The 17939-nt window shown below is 41.7% G+C and overlaps 1 protein-coding gene across 1 annotated transcript; it reads left to right on the forward strand.

The window, feature by feature from the left end:
- Window positions 1-5877: 5877 nt before the first annotated feature.
- On the forward strand, window positions 5878-13356 carry PPP1R3E (protein phosphatase 1 regulatory subunit 3E). The gene has a single exon (XM_058034329.1). It carries the CDS (start codon window positions 5878-5880, stop codon window positions 6835-6837), a length of 960 nt encoding a protein of 319 aa, XP_057890312.1. The 3' UTR covers window positions 6838-13356.
- The last annotated feature ends 4583 nt before the right edge of the window (window positions 13357-17939 follow it).

The raw sequence follows: 17939 nt of genomic DNA on the forward strand, positions 1-17939 counted from the left end.
GGATTTGACAGTGAACCTGTCCTTTGGATGTTTGCACCTAAAACAATAGGAGAAAAATGTTGATTTAACTTTCAGGTGTTCCATCATTGCATTTCCACATTGTTGTCAACAATTCACGTGTTTTGTTCTGGCACCTTGACTGGAGGAAGCACTTCTGGCTGATGCAGCCTGTAACTTTGTTTCCTTTCCTTGAACAGAAATGGTGTTGTTCTTCAGAGATTTAACACAAAAACAAGAAGCTTCTGTTTCCTCTGCTGGGAGAACCCAGTCTGTTCAAAAGAACATAACTTGATTAAGTTTATGATGGCTGAAGTGTTGTGTATTTGTCTCTTTGTTATTTGTTCTAGGTCCTTAATCAGCAGCTTTTCTGGCCTTCTGCTGTGAGTCTTGTAGAATAATCTGTGAGTGTAGTCTGTGTTCTTGGATCAGGTTGTAGTAAAACCTCTGTCTAATATGACAGTTTCAAAAAACACAGCAAAACTCTTACCTGGTATGAAACACTGCAAAACATGGAAATAATGTTTATAGTTTTTCCTGCAGCTTTTTTTTTTTTTTTCTTTTTATGTAGTCCTAAAAAACTGATTGTCTGCAATGGCTGCAATTTAAAATTAGTATAACAAACATCTTTGGCTTTACTTTCAATTGGTAACGCATTAATTTTTCAGCTTTCTCACTGAAGCAGCATTATTTTCAGTTGTCTGAATGGAAGAAATTACAGTTTCTAGTTTCACAGCTATATATATATATGTAGATGTCTTGCATTTTCTATTTGGTGGAAAATGCAACTGGAACAAGTATATATGAATTTCTTTATCTTGGGGCTATTTGTGAAGGATGCTTGTTTTGTAGAGGTTGCATTTTGTATCTAAATATGGAAAACAGATTAGAAAATATTTTACTATGGGGGAAAGGTACAAAGAAGGGAAGAAAATGGTCTGTTTTCTTCTAACTGTGGGGAAAAAATAAAGTATGCAACAAGGTTATTTTTGGTTCTATAAAGTCATGAACTCTAGTGCCACTGAGACCATTTTTTGCAGTTGATAGAAAGCCCTGTGGTTATTTTACAGCCTGGCATGAAGACTGAGTCACAAGGACTTACCAGGAGATGGGATTTGGGGACATCCCTAAGTGCATTTTTTCAGATACTTGTGTGAAGAGTTGTGTTAAAAATTCTAGGACTGGAAGAGTCCCAAACCTGCTCGCTGTTACTTAATCCTTGTTAAGAAAATTCAATCCTTCTAAAAAGTGCAGAATTATTTCTATAAGAAAAATAAATGCTCTTTGTAATTTTCTCCAGAAATGTGATGTATATGTTAGGGTATTTTTTCTTTTTCACTGTCGTAACTGGCCTTTTTTGTTTTGCCCTCTTCAAAATTCTTAAGTCACTTCGGAGTCAACAGACAGTTAATGCTTAATTAATAAAATTTTGTGTGAGCATCACTATAAGGCAGATTCACAAGGTCATGAACATAGGTAAACTGTTAAAATTCTATTTTCTTGCTAATGCCATGTCTTCATTTGGATCCCAATATGTAAAAAAAAAAAAAAAAAAAAAAACAAAAAAAAAAACCAATACCCTAGAAACCAATACCCAAGCACTAAGTACCCTTTCCAAGTGTCACAGTGTTTAGTAGAACTTTCAGCCTGCTGGAATCAGCTCACTGATTTGACATCAAATATCCTTGATACAACTCTGAATCAAAGAATTTTCACTTAATAGATAAAGACTGCATAACCTGATTGGTAAAGATAGTATTTGACACAGAAATCAATACCATTGTTCTTTTATATACCTTAGGCACACTATCTAATTCTAATCTGGCACTTCTTGAGATGTGGCTAAGATATTTTCTTGGGGAAATAAATAAAGTCTGAGTTAATCATCAGTGTGGGAAGGTATTTTTAAAGTAGAAGCATGCAGAACAACTGTATCACACAAGGCTTACAGACTGCCAGTGTAAATACCATTGTGACATTCATGTAGTCACATAAGATTATTAAATTTGGGGGTGATATTCTCATGCAACACCTACATAGTTCATCAGCTTCAGAGGAGCTGCACAAATGAGAGTAGCAGTTGACCTTTACAGTTCATGTACTGAGTCACAACTTCATCTCCAAAGCTGCTGTAACCGTAATGCACTTCACCTTTACATCCATTTTATCTGCCTGCTAAATATAAACCTGTTCTGGAAAGTTAAAGTGCACATGTGACAGGGGCCACTTTGGATAAGCCCCAGCACTCAGACACTCTGCCCTATTAATGGTTCCATCCTGGTTCTGCCTGATGCTCCCCAGCGCCGGTGTTTGCTTTCTCCTCGATTACCTGGGCTCACACAATCAATAAAAGCAGCAGAAGAAAGCTCCCCGTTCACTTGCTGCTACAGTTCTGTCTCTTTCTTTGCAAATCTTTTAACAAAACAGGACCAAACTTCTCTGTTCATTTAGCTGGAAATTGTCAAGCATCAGATGGATTTTAAACGCACTTTGGCATGGCAGAAATGTCAGGGGCACTCAGCTCACATAAGCAAACGAGGCTGTCTTTAAAAATTTTGACATCATCTGGAAGATGCAGGGAGAGGTCAACAAAATGTTATTAGGACAATGTTAATTAGGACAAACCTTTATCCTATGACTGTGCTATTTAAATCTGCAGAGGGAGAGGAATCTGGAGGAATGGAAACCATGCCTGAGCACCATTTCCTAAGGCTGTCAACACTAATTGCAATGTAAGACCTTCTGTTCTCCCTGCCCTATAACAGAGCAAACCTCCATAGCTCTAGAATTTACAGGATGCTGTCTCAGTTACTGCTGGCACCTTCAAAATTATCTTGTCATAAAAATACTGCTTTCCAGCAAAGAGATAATAGGTATTTCTTTAAAGGGGGCAGCTAGGGCAGTACTAATGATTTCTGTATCAGCTTGGTTTTGACAGTATTATTTAGAAAAGAGTTGAAAAATGTCCTTACCATAGCACTATAAAAGCAGAGACAGATAAGGCTTTGAAAATTCAGTGTTCAAAATGTTGTGAACTAAATTAAGATTGAGGGGGTGGTGGATGGCTGCCTACTACTGCATACATTAAACCATAGTTTCTGTGTGTGGAACTGCTTACTTGCTTCTAAGGATTTCAGCATTTGCTGTGTACAAATATTTATAGTAGGCAAACCCAAAATTTCTTTTTAAATTTCCTTTTAGAAACGGTGCCTGATGCTTCCCATCTCTAGCTGAAACCACAGTTTCCACATCACAGAAGGATGCACAAAGCTGCAGGCTATTTGAGGGAATGTCTGCGTGTGTATTTGTTAAATTTCAGTGCTCAAGACTTTCATTTACTGCATCTGTCTTAAAATTCATCAGAGGGGGCAGACCAGGCTGGTAATTAAGGACACCCTCAGAAGTGAAAGGCGTGGGTGAGAGTCCCCACAGCACACTTGGCAAGTGAGCAAGAGTGAAAAGAAAGCAGCAGCATCCTCAGATTCAGTGAGACTTGCTGGGAATGTTTGGATTGGGATAAGACAGTGAGAAATACCATTGTGAGAATTCTGGTGGTGTTTACACAGTGACAGTGCTTGAGACAAGGCTGCGGTGCCCCTGCATCTCATGTTGCCTTGACCTGGCCAAAAAAAAAAAAGCTTATTGTGCTGGTTTGGGGTTTTTTCCCCTTCCTTTTCACTGTGATTTCTGGTTTTATGCTATTTTTTTTTTTTTTTTTTTTTTTTGCTTACTACTTTGTAGGAATCTTTATTTTCAACTCAGTTACATGAACTACCTGTTCTGCAATCACCAGAGAAGAAGGGAGGGAGTTGGGGTTTTTGGTTCCATGAAATACCATGGTTGTGGAAGGAAGAGGAGACCTGAGAAACCCAAAAAGCAATAGTATTACACAAGTTTATGATAAGAAGAAGTTGGGCAACTTACATTACCAGAAGAGGGGAAGTGAAATTTTTCAAAGGTACCCCAATTGTGTAAAGTACAGCAGAAGCTAATTTACTCTGAAGTTGTGCTCCCAGGAATACCACAAAAACATCCAGACCTGACTGAATGTGTAATTTGGTTTAAAACAATTTAGCTTGTTTGAGCTGATAGTTTCACAGTGGTTTAAAAATGCAAAGACTTTGCATATTGATGTAAAAAATAAAGTTCTCTACTTGATTTTAAGTGAAATGAACATCAGCAAAACCAAGTGTCAGTTCATTAGAAAATGTTCATTATGACAGAGAGAAATTACGGAAAAATTAATTCAAAAGGATGTAGCCTTAAAACCTGTTTGACAATTATTTGAGTCTGGTTTTGTTCCCATATTAACATGAGTAGACAAAAACCACACCACACAGGAAAGAGACCCAATAATATCTTTCCCATGGTGTGCATTAAAGGACAAGTGAGACAATTTAAAGATTCTGGGCTAATGAATTCAGATGTACTTATTTATGTTGTTACTATTTGATTTTTCAAGACCTCTAATCAGGCTGCAAATGTGAAACAGTGGCACAATGAAACATAATAGTGTCAAATTTAATACCGATGGGCATAATTTTCTCTATTTATGAATCATCTGTCATTAAAAAGATTTGGAAGCCAGCAGCAATAATCTAGGAATTATTTTCATACTTATTAGTAAAGGAATTAAAGCTGATTGTGCTAATATGAGGCAGTGGGTAACTTCTCCCTGTATTCTTGTGGCTTTTTTTTCTACTCTTAGTCCTTATCAGGTTTACTTGTCCTATTCTTAATCTTATCAGCCGCATTTCCACTGCCTAGACTGTCAAAGGGACACCAAGTGCTGAAGATAAAATGCTGGAGGTGTAAAAAGCTCCTGCTCAGAAGCTAAATCAGAATCACATGTCAACACAGTTCAGGCTCAGGCTCTGGCAGGATGGTAGGATCATTGTTTTTAATGCCATTTACTAATTAAAAATGAGTCCCAGATTACGGAAAGTCTGGAATGAAGCGGCTTACTAAAGTGGTGGTTTAGCTTCTTGAACCGGCTACATCAGAGTCTGTCATTAAAATGTAATTTATTTGAATATTGCTCAGCAGTTTCCAGACGCTGTTCTGAGGAGAGGCGGCGCGGTTTGCGTTTCACACAATCAACCCCCCGTGTTTCGGCCGGAGCTCATTGTACCCCGATGGACACGTGTGGCAGGACTGCGGCAGGTGTATTTTATTCGGCAGATGTACTGTAAAGGCATTACAGCAGATCAGCTGGATTTCTTCCTTTAAATGTACACTGTGAGATCCAACTCGCAAGCCAGCTGTTTCTTATCGGCCCGTGTAATCTTCCCGAGCCCGGCTTTGTCTCTTCCTCTCGCAGCTATTTCTGTAACGGGATCGGACGAGCGAGTGCACCGCTATGAATTTTAATGCTTCCACTGGGGAATCCCTGCCGCCTCCTCTTTTTGGATGAGATCCTCGAGGAAAGACCCAGAACAGAGCGAGGAGAGGACGCGGAGGAAGAGGAGGAGAGGGACGGCGTAGCCGCGGTACCGGGGAGAGCGGGAAGGGGGAGCCGCGGGGCGCACTCAGGGACCGTGGCAGGGCGACAGCGAGGCGGGCACCGGGGCGGGTGGGAGCCATGGGGAAGGAAGGATGGCTCGGGGCGTGTGGCGCTGCCTGATCGCGGCACGTCACCAGCGGCAGCGGCCGGAGCGCCGCGGTCCCGCCGCCGCCCCCGCACACATGCACCCGCCGGCATCCCCCGGGGCCGGCCGTGACCTGGACAGCGCCGAGGGCATCCCGCTGGGTCCGGGCGAGAGACAGAGCCCGCGGACCGGGCGCTAAAGCCGCCCCGCCATCCGCACGTCGCGGTCCGAGAGGAGGAGCCCCGGGTGCCGCGCCAGCCGCCGGCACCGCCGCCGCTCCCGCAGGCACCCCATGGATAAGGCGGGCTCGCTGCACAGCTCGGTGCCCGGGCCGCCGCCCCGGCTCTACCTGCCGCGCAACTTCAGCTGCAGCGCCTGCCTCTATGGCAGCCTGGCCGAGCAGTGCAGGGCGGGCTGCAGCCCCGACGGCGACGCCGCGCCCACGCCCGTGGTGCGGGAAGCGGCGGACGAGAAGCCGCCGCCGACCCGCGGCCGGGAGCCCACGCTGCCCGCCGTGCCCCCCAGCCCCACGCAGCGCCGTCGCGCCAAGTCGCTGCCCACGCCCGGCGACCGCAGCCTGCGCCCCGCGCTGCAGCAGAGCCCGTCGCGCCGCAAGACCGTGCGGTTCGCCGACTCGCTGGGGCTGGAGCTCACCTCCGTGCACCTCTTCTGCGAGGCCGACCTGCCGCGGGTGCCGCTGCCCGCGCCGCCGACGCCGCGCCCCGCCGACCTCCTCAAGACCAGGAAGCCGCCGGCGCTGGGCGACCTGGAGCCGGTGCTGTTCGGGCCGCCGCCGCCGCTGCTGGAGCCGCTGTTCCCGCCGCAGCCCGGCGCCAGCCCCGGCTTCGCGGAGCGGGTGCGGCAGCACAAGGTGAGGCTGGAGTGGGTGCGGGCAGAGCCGGCGGGGCTGCGCGGGGCCGTGCGCGTCCTCAACCTCGCCTACGAGAAGGTGGTGTCGGTGCGCTACACGCTCAATGGCTGGGCCAGCTGCGCCGAGGCTGCCGCCACGTACCAGCCGCCCGCGCCGACCGACGGCATCAGCGACCGCTTCGCCTTCCTGCTGCCCCTGGGCGCCGCCACCGCCGCCGCCGAGACCACGCTGGAGTTCGCCGTCCGCTACCGCGTCGCCGGCGCCGAGTACTGGGACAACAACGAGGGCAAGAACTACCGGCTGCGGGGCCGGCAGCGCGTCCCGCCCGCCCCAGGGCCCCCGCAGGACCCCGACAGCTCTGCCTGGATCCACTTCATCTGAAACGGGGAGCGCGGAGCCCGCGCAGGGCCGGGGGAGCCCTCCAGAGTTGTGTTTACAGAGGAGGAATTTGTGTTTGCTGCGTTCTAGCGGGGCCGGGGGGAACCCTGGCTCGCTTCCCTGGCGCTCACGGGCTGTGGGCAGGGAGGCCGGGCGCGGGTTCCCCCTCAGTGTCCCCAGCACTGTGGCTTCACCAAAGCAGCCGCTGCCGGCCGGGCTCCGGTGACAGGGCCGGGAACGTGCGGGATTCGCCGGTCAGGACCGGGATCCGTAGGTGAGTGCACATCCTCCCGGCCCCGGAGGCCAGGCTGAGCTGCTGTCACCTCGGCAGGTTACACGGAAGGCGCTGCCACAGGGCATCCTCCGTGTTTGCCTAATCCTGCTCAGGCAAAGCTCGGATCCGCCCTCAGCGCCTCGCTGACCCGCGCCTGTTCATTGTCCCGCGGGGTCAAGGGCCTGACAGCGCAGGCTGAGGGGCAGATTACGTCTGAACCCAAAACCACTAAAGTATGGATGCCCCAAGGCGTAGCTCTGTTTCATTAAACAGTGAAAGTATTCGATTTAAAGCAAAGATTTTATTTTTTTTTTAATTTTTGAACCCTGTTTTCAGGTATTTAATCATACTTAGAAAGCAAAAAAATAGCGTCACATCCTATTTGAAACGCAACTCACTGAGAGGTTTTTAAAAGAAAGTGGTTTTGGTTTAGAATTCATGTGGTAGGTTGATGGAAAGTTGGTCATGATCTGGTGTTTGTTTCAGTAGGATTGGTCCCACAGAGCTGCTTGTGTTCAGGGCAGCAGGAGAGTTGTGGAATTGCACCAAAAGAGCGAGAGACGACAAGAGTTGAATCCGTAATTCCAGTCTGCATCATGAGCAACACCTTCATTTTTCTTCTTTTGACAGTTTAATTAAACAGTATCAGTGCAAGAGCCTGCTTTCTGAATTTCCTGCTCCAAATTCTTCATCAGTAAGTGATAGATTTTACAAAACTGGTGAGGTTTAATCAGAGAAATCAAAGAAAGTTCTACCTTGGCATATAAAAGTATATCAATCAAATTTACACAGCATACTGACTTCTGCCTTCAAAGGTATATTTTAAACTATATCAGCACTAAACAAAGCATTTTTCTTTTTAAACATGCTTTTTCAGGAGTTCAGCTGAAAACAGGTTGTGCTGGTGCCAAATCTGGGTGCTAATTTTCCAGGATTGAGGCATGAATGTGTTTGCTGGAGAGGGGCCTCTGCAAATATAACTAATGAGAGTGGTAAAACCATGTCAGTGTGATTTTCTGGTTGTGAAGGGCTGTAAGATCAGGCATTTGGGTTTGAATTTTCTGTAGGTTTCAGGAGGAAATGCAATTTTTTAAACTGCATTTTGGTGTTTCTTGAAAGGGTTAAATGTCCCAAGCAGCTTGAGTAATGTCTGGAGTAATGAGTTCTCACAGAACCTTTTGACTCTGGTGAGAACTGGGAGCAGTTTTGTCTCCTGAGGGGTGGATTCAGTCAGAATAATTAAACTCATAAATTCTGGGGGAAAAAGAGGTGTGGAAACTCAATGGGAAAAGAACATTTAATTTCATTTCTGTAGATTACTGGTTCTGATTTAATGGAAGTAACAGCAAGACTGCTTTCTGTAGTATTGGTAGCTTGGTTTTAATTTCCCAGTCAGTGTTCTAATCCCTGTGCTTTTAATGAAACTAAACAGAAATACACTGTCAGCATCTACTGAGTATTTCACATTTTAGTATATTAAGGTCCCCATCTTGTAATCCTGTAAGTTAGTAGAACACATTTATAAAGCTAGAATTGCACAAATAGGATCTTAAAATGTTCATGATTAAAACATACTAAGTGGTGTATTTGATAAAGCAAGCCCAAGTGTCTTTTAGTTGAACTTTTATAAGAGCCTTAATACTGGAGAGAAGGAAAAGGACTTGTCTCCATTTGAAAGCACTTTGAAATCTGGTAGAAATATAGCAAACCATCATTTATTTATGTGTTGTATCTTTCCAAAGCTTGGCCTTTTTAACTGACAGAGTGAACCAACAGCAGCTATGTGGACTAATGAAAATGCTTGGAGAAAAAAGTTTCTATGCATTTTAGATCGACCGATGCTGCAACTTTGCTTTTGAAGTTTTAACAGGATTTTCTGTTTATTGTTTCAATGGCTTTAAAAAACATGGACAGCTCTAAAAACTGTTTTTAATACTGAGCAATTCTAGAACTCCAAAATTATTTCCCAGTGATTGGCAGTTTTCATTGTCGTTTGATTTATGCAGTTTTCATGGTCGTTTGATTTATGCAGCATATGTAGGTCGCTAAAAATTCTCTAAAAATTCTCTAAAAAAGTTTCTAAATCTCCTTCCAGCACCTGTGACTTAAACACTTTCAATCTGGATTACCTAAGTGGATGTATCTGCATCAAGTGCACAGGGAGGTTGTTGTATTTCACTTTATTTTTGATCATGACTTAAGTGAACTTACTGTTGTTCTTGATTGGAATTTTGCAGGCAGAATGGGGCTACAGCCTTATAATACTGTTCAGATATTATTGTTTTATCTATGGCCACCTTTGCCAAACACAAATCTGAATATTCAACCTTTTGAAGCATACCAGGAGAGTGTTTTGCAAAACAGTCTCTTGAGCTTTCAAGCAGTTAATCCTGACCTTAACCTAAATTTTGTGAGTAACTTTATCAGAGATTGTTGATGCAAGTCCAGTAAAAGACTTGATCTTGTAGGAAGTTCAGAGACAGCTCCGTGGTAATGCCTGGGAAGGGAAGGCTGCACCAGCTTTGGCAGAGAATGCCATTGGTGAAGGCTGTGGAAGGAGGTTGAGGTGTTTTTTCATAGAAATTATAGTTGCCTATGCCAAAACTGCACTACTTCAATTACATATTTTCACTTCTGTCACATGAATTTATTTCTGAGAAAGGTTTATTCACATTTTCAAATATGTGTTCAGTTCAGAGTATTCTTCCACTGGCAGCATTCATGTAGTTTTCAATCCATTAGATTTCAATCTGAACCCATCTATTCCATCTAATACTTGCTAGAAGCACTGTGATAAGTGGAGATGAAGTAAAAATGTCAAATGATATTTATATCATACATAAACAATGACTTTGAGGAGAAAAACCTGTGTTGAAAGGGGGTCATTTTCAAGTTGGCAGGACACCAACTATTTTATTGGGAGCTTGAGCAAAACATAGTTTCAAAATTATATTTCTAAAGAATATTGTTCAAGAAAAAACTTTCACAAGCAAAGTTAAATATTTGAAAATTTTCAAACCAATCTGCTTCTAGAAAAAAATGGTTTTATATGCATGAATGAGGCTGATGCCACCTCCCTTTGCAAGTGAGACCAGGATGGTTTAGGCAAGGCAAAAATCCTTTGGTTGTGTACTTCCCTTGTAAGTGAATAATTCATTGCTCGTGTCTCTGCAGGTGTAAAAATGTGTCTGTCATTTATGGTGCAAAGCTGTAGCTTTATGAAATGTGCCATGCTGTTTTATGGGCACTCTAATGCTCATTTATCCAGAGCTGGGTTGTCCTGTGTGTCTGACAGACATGGATGGTTGCTGTTTCACCTGGAACTGGTGAGGGTTTTGCATGTGACTCTATGCCTTCTGTGGCAATATTTTGGAGATTTACCCTAATTATTAGAAATCCTAAAACAAATGAGAACTATTAAGTGATCCTAAATGGAATTTCAGCTAGCTAAACATATTATTTATTAGCATAAAATCAGTAAATGAAGGTGTTGCACTTACTTTCACTAAATGTACATCATTTCAGGTAAATTCATTTCTTTCTCCTTTTACCATTTGCAAGTAACTTTTTGATGTGAATGTGTGTGCCTCAGTATCTCAGTAAACAACAGAGTAAGTGCACACTCAGTTGTTTCAGCAGATGTGAGGGGCAAATATATCACTTGAATGAACAAATGTCTGTTCATGCATGAGCATCATCCCTTTACAGATATGTGAAATGTATTTCCATAATGCCAACAGGCAAGCAGCTGCTAATTTTAATGTAAAGTAACCTGCAGAAATACTCAGAATCAGATTTTTTGAACATATCTTATATTCAAATTTTTATGTGCCTTTCAGCATTTCCTAGAAATAAAGCTCATGTGTTCCTTAGCTCTCCACCACAAATCCAACAACGAACTTGTCATTAAAATGAAATTTTTACAAAAATACAATAATCCTAATTCCTGACACATTTTTAGCTGTGCCAGAAATCTGTATCTATAGCAGCCAGAAGGATTTGGTAATATTTTCCCATATTACAGTGAAAGATTTGTCAGTCAGAAATATGTCTTCCTGGTACACCTCTACATTTGTGTAGTTAAGTAAAAAAAGAAACCAATTATGACTACAGTTAATATAACAGAGTATATTTGTTGTATATATTCACTTCTTGCACAAATATTCTAAATATATATTCTCTCTGAAGCCAGAAATTCTAGTTTTCTACAAAATCTGTTAATGGAGACCTGGCCTTTTCAACTTTTACTGTTACTTATCTGATGCTGCATAATGCATATTGTTAAAATTTTTTATGGGTTTAATCTGTCTACAGGATTTATATCATGAAACAGAAGTGCTCAGTGCAAGGAATACCTGAAGTGAATTACTTTTACCTTCCAGCTGTTCTGCAGGGCTTTTTGGCAAATCCCCAGCAATTCTGTTTCCTGTACATACTCCACATGCACCTGCTTGGAGTAAATGGAAGGATTATTAATGGAATGGAAATATTTTTGAGCACTAAAATGAAGGATTTTCCTAATAAATAGTTCAAGGCAAGAAGTAAATGTAGTCAATATTGCTGTAAAACAAAGCCCAGGCCTTATGAAGAGCTGATCAGGATTTTGTTTAAATGGAAGACAGTGGTGTATTTCAAAATTAAATATGTTCAGGGAAATGCACCTGTTTCAGTGGAGGTTTTCTCAGGTTCAGCTGATAGAATTGCCCTAAAATAAAGAAGTGATAAGAGTATTTCCTTACATTTGTGGATGGGCTTGAATGTAGGTCTTCCATGAGCAAAGTGGACACTGAGCTATAAAACCATTGGCTATTGCTTGGAGGTTTTCTTTATCCAATTTACAAATACTGTTTTAAAATCCTCACAGAAAGGGTTTTTGACCCTGGGTTTCCCCATCTCATGTGAACATCCTCTTCATCAATCACTCTGGCTTTTGATTGAGGCCTCTGTTGTTGAGGAAAGATTTGATTTTATTTTTATGCTACATAGGAAGATTATTTTACATTAGATTTTTGGAGGGGAAGGCAGGGAGATTTTTTCCTTGCAATTTTCACTTTATAGATATTAAACAATAGCATGATGTATAAAAATTGCTTGAAATTACATATGCACTAGTGATTCCAAAGATATAGCTAAGACTAATGTCAAGTGTGAGATGTGCTTTTTAAAAACATATGTGCTTTGATCTAGAAAGGCAGGGAGAAAGTCCTAGACTGCAGTGCAAGCTATTAATGCCAGGGATTTCTTTCTATGCAATTCTATGGTGCACCTGTTTTTATAGGGATTAACTTGATTGGTGTAGTTCATGTATCAGTGTGTTATGTGTAGAATACTCTGTTTAAAGTGTCATTAAGGAAACTGTGTGTCTTAAATGGTGTTGCAACTTTAGGCTCTTTTTTGTCTAACCTGACTTCACTAAATCATAAGAAACTCCTCTGAATAACAATAACCAGACAATATTTCATAACATTGCATAATCAAGTCTCACACGTTACACTTATCACCTTCTAGGACAAAAGTTGTGTTACTGTTGTGAGTTTTAAAATTTTTTGTATTTCTGGATCTTAAAAAGCCAAACTGTGCTACACTTTTAAACACAAAGAGCTAAGAAGTGTGTTTGGAAAGCTGATCAACAGTAGTCAAACTAAAATTGGCTGGGATCACTCCTGTGTCAAGTTTCTGAACTGTGGTATAAAAAATGTTTGTGACCCTCCTGTGCCTCCTCCACGGAGGGGCACCCTGGGTGCACAACCTGCCAGACACAACCCCAGGCTGCACTGCAGGAAAATTGCTGTGGCAGAATTGCTGTTCTTGGAGAGGTTTGAACAAACCCAGCTCCTCCCTTGTAGCATTACACAAACAGAGGTTCTGTCTGTTGGAGAGAGTGTTCTTCTTCAACATGCAGGTTTTTATTGCTGTTTCTTTGATTTACTGTGATTTCATTCTGAGAAAAATATTGTTACTTAACTCTGTACTTGACTAGTAAATTACTTTTAGCTGTAGTGTCTTCTGCAATGTTTGTATTTCACCAAATAATCTTTGTTTCTAATGTTTGTAAAAGTTAATGTAATATCACCAAAAGTCAAAAATCAACATTTTCTAATAATGCCTTGTAATTTACCTAGCCTTACAGTATTTCAGAAAATTTTCCACCAAAACTTCATCTAGTCACTGCTTGTCACAATTATGAAAAAGAGACATTTATAAGCCTGTAGCTTCTAGCTGCCATTAAAGAATAATGAGACAAATCATGAGCATGTGGTGACTATAAACTCTTTTTTTTTAAATTAAACCTACAAAAGATGATGAGTATTTTGTTGAGGATGTGAAGCAATGATGTTCCAAAAGCTCTACAGTGCATGTTGGGATGTACCTGCAAATCTGTACCTGATATTTGGGGCATTTCCCAGCCAGCCTGTCCTGGGGATGTTGTTCTCTGTGGAGGCTGCAGGAGGAGTTCTGGTGAGGGGATGGGAGTGGATGTAAATGTACATGGCTGTTTTTATTGTCTTGTTTCAATAGCACCATTTCAGCCCCATTTCAGCTCTCTGGGGTTGGGGAAGGGCTGCCTGAACTGCAGAGCTGAGGCTGTCCCTGTATCAGCAAAATGATCCCAAGCATTCTTCCAAATATTCTAGCTCTGTTCATTGCCTACTTTACAATATTTATTTCTTGAATTGTTGCAACGTGCTGCTGTTCAATCTTTTAGTGTATTCAGCATCTTCTCTTGCAATGCCAAGAACAGTTTTCAGCTTTTCTTTAAATAACAATTTTTAAGCCTTTTTTATAATACAGATAAAAGCCCTATAGCCACAAGGAGAAAAAATGTTCTGTATTTGTTCTCATGTAATTGGTACAACTTATTTTTCTATCCTCTTTCAGAAACATCTGCCTAGCTGTCTCATTAATAATAATTATTTTTTGTGCATGCATTTCTTTGGAAGGGTGCAGTAATTAATATTAGCCCTAGATTTTTCTTTTTTTTTTTCTCCAGAGGGAATTTTTCATGATTTAACCTCCATCTAATCTTTCTGTTCAAGTAAAAAAGAACTCTTAGCCCACATAAATTACAGAATCCAGAACTATTTTCTTAGCATACCATTACATAAATATTAGACTGCATTAGTTAGAATCACAGAGTGTAATTTAGATTTCTTTTGGTAAGGAATATGCTTTGAATTTTAAACTGCTGTTATACTTGAATGGTCCTGAAGTAATGAGATTACAGTTCTGAGTGAAGATTATAATGAAGTTTAATGTAGTTTTACATTGTTCTTGGATTAATTTTTCTTTAGTTCACCATTCCATGGGACAGTATATGACTGTGGTAATTCATCTGATGATTAATCAGAATTATATGTTGTAGACAGAGTTAAAATTAGTGAAGTATTCAGACAGTTGTACTACTACTAATGACAATAATAATAATCATTGTGGATGAGGGTGATGCACTGCAGGAAAAAGGAGCTGTGCAAGGGTGATCTTACACCACTTTTATCACTGGCTTTGCCTTACCAGTTGTGGCACAAGTGAGGACTTCTCAGAACAGCCAGGAGTTGCCAAGAACACTCAATTCTGTCATTTCCTCTTGATCCAGACCCACCCAGTAAAGAAGGGAGGCAGGTGATGGCAGAAAGCAGAAGTTTGTGTCCTGAGAAGTGCAGACTCATCCTCCTGTGCTGTGGATTGACTTTCACAGGCAGAGAAAGGTCCAAGTGCTGTACCTGCATTTAAATGCTCCTTACACAAAATACATTCAACAGCATAAATAATTAACCACTATAAACAAATGACAAATAAAACAGCCTAATAGCAAAGGATGTAGGATACTTGTACTGCATTAAAATAGATCAGGTCTGAAGTGATTGGATTGTGCTTTGTCAGGAGGAGAGAGACATCAATATTGTGGGCAAACTCTGAGCAATCCACATACCACAGAGTCAATTCTCCTGCCAGGGACTGCTCTTAGACTGTCTCAAGCAGTGTGGGGAGAGAGGAGAAAATTACATCAAGGACACTCCTAAGCTGCTCTCAGAATTGGTCTGTGCCAGCTGCAGCATTTCTTGGTGGTAATTTGCAATGGTTGGACGTTGCTCGAGATTTTAATGTTGCCTCACAGGCATGAGGTCCCATTCCCTGGAAATAGAATCCCCAGGGATGCTGCTTTCCATCACTTCAGTCCCATAACAATGGGTACAATGAAAGGAGGTTTAAGTTAATGTCTTTATTACGTGCAGAGCTGTGAGAAATGCGTTTGTGTGTTTTAAACATTTCCAGTGGTGTCCTCATCTTTTTGCTGCTCTCGCAGTTGCCCTGGGAGGGTTCGTGGTCCCTGAGCTGCGCTGAGCCCGCAGCCCCGGGAGCTCCTGCCCGGCTCCAGGTGCCACCGTGTGGTGAATTGGGCAATAATTCCTGGTTTTAATTGCAGTCCTTTCAGCCAGAGCACCGTTTGCGACCTGAAGCATTTTTTCCACAGGCAACCTGTGTTTATCAAATAATTCTGCGATATTCTCAGGTTTTCTTTCTCCTCTCCAGAATATTTAGTGCAGGTGGTGCAGTTCCCTTTGCTCTTTGCTGTGTGAGCTCCCCACACCACAGCAGAAAAGCCTCGAGTGCCCAGAGGTTGATTGATTGCTGCAGTTCAGTTTATCCACTCAGCTGGGCTGAAGATGGATGTCGTGTCCTTTCTGTGCCAGTTTGGCAGATTAAAACTCAGTGATGGGAACCATTTCTATGGGGAGATTTTGGATTCCCACCCTATCAGTGTGAAGGAAAAGGAAAGAGGATCCTCAGCCACAGGCCATCATTGGTCTGCAGACACCAGTGCATTGGATACTGAGATTTGCTGCACTTCTAATCAGAGCTGCTTAACAGATTGTCTCACTGCTAATTTAGTGACAGTGAAAATGACATTGCCCTTCTTTTATGCTCATCAAAGCACTGTCAAGTATTTGAGTCTTTTAGTTCTTTTTGTTTTAAACATGGACTTTTTTTTTCCTCTCTCCCTAGTGAGAAGTAACAATTACATTATTTCTATTTATATACATTACAAGCCCAAGAGTCACAGAGAGACAGAGCAGCCCAGTGGCTGAAAATCAGACAAAATGTAAGGTATTCAAGCTTTTGGGGGCTGATGTCGATAAAAATCTTTGAAAATAAAACATGGACTGCAAAACTTAGTTCCAAGTTTAGCTTCTATTAGTCAGATAGATAATTGGGGAGGTAAAGGGGTTGGTACTTGTGGAACAGTGAGGAAGTGTTGGCACAAAGAAAGGTTATGATATAATTAACCCCCAGGAGATACAGAGATGTAATTATTGGTTGTGGGATTATAACTTGCTGTAAAGCAAATCTCTCTATATTGAATCCATAATGTACATAAATTGTCCTGTAATTGTAATTGTTGAGTTCTTAAGAGGTCACAGATGAAGTGCTTATTTTTGTAAGAAATCACCTCCTTTATTACTTTTCTGTAGCAGCACACACTGGTGAACAAGTTTGACATTTTTCCCAATAATTTCTGCAAAAACATTTAAAATTGTGTAATAGACCAAAGGTAATGCACATTCACTCCATCTTTTTATGTTGATAAACACATTTATTGTGGATTCATGTCAGCAAGTGCTGCATTCATGCTCCTGCAGTGTGCCTGAGGCTTCCTGCTGCTGCTGGACTTACGGAAGCCATGAACTGCTTGGAGCTCTGCTTGGGCAGCAGACATCAAACAAGGAAGAACACATTGTTTTGGCAGCATAATTCAGGCAGCTGAGTGAACTGTAAAAAGGTATAAAAATATTTGGTCCAATAGACATAATTTGTCCTAAACCACAGAACACCACAGCTCTTGGCATAAACCACATGAAAAAAAAAATCACCTAAGTATTATTGTTCCCATTTTAAGAGGAATAAGTAACTTTAAAGTTGTATAAAATTTTGAAAGAATTAGGGATAGAGATGTTCTTGATCCTCCTCTTTAAGCAACAGAACATCACTTTTCCACCTGTACACCATGAAAGAGAGGTTGAATTGTTTCAGGTACTTTTCTCAGATAGTTGTCATTTATCCAGACTGATGTATGTAAGCTGCTAATACAGTTTAAATGGGCAAAGTTTGAGAACAGACCAGGTTTGCCAGCTTTTATTGTTCCCCAGGTTCCCTAGGTCATGACAGAAATTACTATTTTATCAATCAAAATAAAAGAATACAAACATTTTAAGGGAAAATGGTATAAAAATGCACTAAAGTACTCTGGACTAACCTCTTTCAGGAGACCCACAAGGGTCACATGTTACATGGAAAATAATGAAGGGCCTGTTACTCTCTAGCCAAGTGGGATAAAAGCTGATGAAAGAAACAGTATCAAATAGAAACACTTCCCTGCATTCCTACCTCCATTTGCCCACACTTTGTACTTGAAACAAACTTTCTCTTTCCCTTCCGAAGTGCACGGAGGTAAAAGACAAACTGAGGCTGGGAGTTTGTAAGAGGCCAGGACCAAGCTCCCAGCTCTCTGAGCCCTGATGTTGTCACAATAAATACTGCATGAAACTGTGAATAATGGATAAGGACTGAGAGTTTTTAAAACATTACACTCGGTTTACAAGAGCCTTCTGTTTATCAGCCACTCCCAAGTTAGAGCTCCAGTGGAACAGTCACACTCCCTCTTTCCTCTTACTCATTTTGCAGTTTAACTCCTGTGGAGAAGATGAAACCATCTTAAATACACAGTGGATTCTCTCTTGGCAGAGCTTTGATGTGTGACTTGTGCAGCAAAGGTTTGCTCCTAGGATTTAAACCCAAAAACCACCAGAGCAATTACTTTGACATCCTTTCA

The sequence above is a fragment of the Melospiza georgiana genome, chromosome 14, assembly GCF_028018845.1.
Source record: "Melospiza georgiana isolate bMelGeo1 chromosome 14, bMelGeo1.pri, whole genome shotgun sequence".
Taxonomy (NCBI): Eukaryota; Metazoa; Chordata; class Aves; order Passeriformes; family Passerellidae; genus Melospiza; species Melospiza georgiana.

What these genes read in the sequence shown, in the direction of transcription:
- PPP1R3E (XM_058034329.1), top strand. Translation starts at nt 5,878, where the DNA reads ATGGATAAGGCGGGCTCGCTGCACAGCTCGGTGCCCGGGCCGCCGCCC.